Source organism: Lottia gigantea (assembly GCF_000327385.1).
Source record: "Lottia gigantea unplaced genomic scaffold LOTGIsca_262, whole genome shotgun sequence".
Lineage (NCBI taxonomy): Eukaryota > Metazoa > Mollusca > Gastropoda > Lottiidae > Lottia > Lottia gigantea.
Window position 1 is genome coordinate 66,068 of NW_008708806.1, and position 2,362 is coordinate 68,429.

At 46.5% G+C, this 2,362-nt stretch overlaps 1 protein-coding gene across 1 annotated transcript; it reads left to right on the plus strand.

The window, feature by feature from the left end:
- Positions 1–285: 285 nt before the first annotated feature.
- On the plus strand, positions 286–2,074 carry LOTGIDRAFT_175271 (hypothetical protein; the record flags this gene model as incomplete). Its single annotated transcript, XM_009056133.1, has 3 exons — positions 286–329; positions 1,133–1,387; positions 1,558–2,074. The coding sequence occupies 3 exons, from the start codon at positions 286–288 to the stop codon at positions 2,072–2,074; spliced, it is 816 nt and encodes a 271-aa protein (XP_009054381.1).
- Positions 2,075–2,362: the final 288 nt, after the last annotated feature.

Sequence of the window (2,362 nt, forward strand, 5' to 3'; positions counted from 1 at the left end):
CTAATTACTGTGAGTTCGTTCCTTTTTATTCTTTTCTTTTATCTTTTCTTTGGGCGGCCGAGAATTTCTTTGGCGGAAGAAATTCAAGCTGTCCTACAAAGCTTTCACTAGGTTTCGTTTTGTTTCGTTGTTCTCTTTTCATTTTCATACTATCAATTTTTGCACAGTCTGCAAAGCATTCTTGATAGCTATCTCTTATCTGTCTTATTGTATTTTGTATTTGTACTAATCAAACCTTCTTTTCAGTAAAAATGGCCTCTCCCCAACAAGCCACCAAGGTTAGCTATGCCGATATTGCGAGTCGGCCAGCTAGTACCATGCAACCCAGGGTAGCAAGGCCGGAATTCTCTAATATCGTGATAGTGAAGCCAAGCGGGGGCAAAACTTTCGGAAGCACGAAGAGAGTGGAAGTATAGCTCTCTTCCGGAGGTCAAAGTCCTGGCTAACGGCAACGTGAGGTTGAATTTTGAGATGCGTTTTAAGCTGCCAATCAAACCGCACTGTGTGGGATGAAGGTGGACTCGGCCATGTCCACCTTCAACAAGACGGAACGGGTCGTCATTTATGGCGTCCCCTCCGAGTACTCAGAGGGTGAATTGCTGGAGGATCCACAATCACGCTGTAGAGGGTTTATACCTCTACAAACCTCGGGAGGGCAAGTCCGTTAGGACTGTCCAACTAACCTTCGCAAGCGGGAAAGTACCTAATTGTCCTCTTCCCTTCTATATTCCAGGTACCAGCTCCACCATTACATCCCTAAGGTACGAAGATGCCAGAAGTTGGGTCATTTGGAGAAGTTCTGTCGCAGCAAAGTATGCTGCGAAAAGTGTGGAGAGGGGCACAGCACCAAGCTGTGTAAGTCCAAGAAGGTACGGTGCGTGAATTGTCGGAGTGATAACCACTTCAGCAACTCCGCACTGTGTCCTCCGTTCCTATCAAGAAGAGGGGAAATAAGGATCCAGCACACCTACAAGGTATCCTCACAAGAAGCTCGCCATCACGTCTCGGCCAACACGGTGCCCGCTGCCCCCAAGCCCGTGGTCGAATGCCCCAAACCTGCCCCGGCTCAAACTCCGAAAGGATTCACGCCGGAGTTCAAGGATGTGTCTAAATTTTTTTATTTCTGTTGCAGGTTGGTTGCAGTAGCAATCAGTTCCAGAACCAAGGCTGGTGAAATCAACCCCAAAGACGTCATGGACGCAGTATCCAAAGTATGTGCCGACCACGTCACAAATCAACAACCACCAACCAAAGATACCAAACCAAAGAGGAAGATATCCAGCACGGATGTTCCGAAGACCCACGTAGTGGGTCAATCAGTGGAAACGCCAAGAAAAGGCGATATCCACGAGTGGCCAACCTCGTCAGTCGAGGAGCATCTACAGAAGTACAGGCTCCAGACAAGCGACTGAGCGCCCTAGAAGCACTTCGCTAGCTAGACCACTGCCCACTGGCTCAGTAACGGAAATGGACGTAGAGGTTTTTACGGCACCCCAAACCCCATGCTAAAACCATACTGATCCATTAAGCCACTAATTATTTTACATTCAATTTCAGGTTTATACAGCTGAACATCAATGGTCTGAACGTACCTGAACGAAAGACCCAACTGGTACAGCTACTACAAAGGAAGCAGTATGATGCCGTTTTTCTCCAAGAGTCCAAGCTCGGTTCAAGGAATAAAGACCCTATCATCAATGGTTATACTTTGATCAGATTAAACAGACCTAATGCTCTCAACCATCAAAGTGATGGGGGTCTGGCCATCTACATCAAAAATGGTATATCCCATGGTGAGGTTCCTCTGAAAACCATCTCTCCTCTGGAGGCACAGACGGTATCCTTTACCGACAAGTCAAAGTTTTTTCTATCGTTAATATTTATCGACCCGAAGTCAAAGGCAAACCTCAACGATTCAATGAATATCAGTATGTTTACGATCAGTTGCCCGGGACCAACAATATTGTGCTTGGTGATTTCAACGCCAAACACGTATTGTGAGGCTCGCCAACAACTGACACTAATGGTAGACAAGTTGCTGAGTTCATTGAGGCCAATGACCTGGTTAGCATAAATGATGGTAGCATTACTTATGTTGCTCCTCTTGGTTCGCATCTCGATCTCACATTAGTAAGCAGCCGGTTAGCTAAAGACTGTACGTGGGAAGCAACCAGTGAGACCCTTGGAAGTGACCATGTTGTCACTGAAATCACGCTGTCACGCAATGTTGTGAAGGAGGAAGTCATGTGTCATGGCAAATGGAGACTAGGGAAGGCTAACTGGGATTTCTTTAGGCGTCATTTCACTCGTTCCAAGCTAGATCTGGTATTTTGAGCAGCTGTCATGACATCTCACCATATCT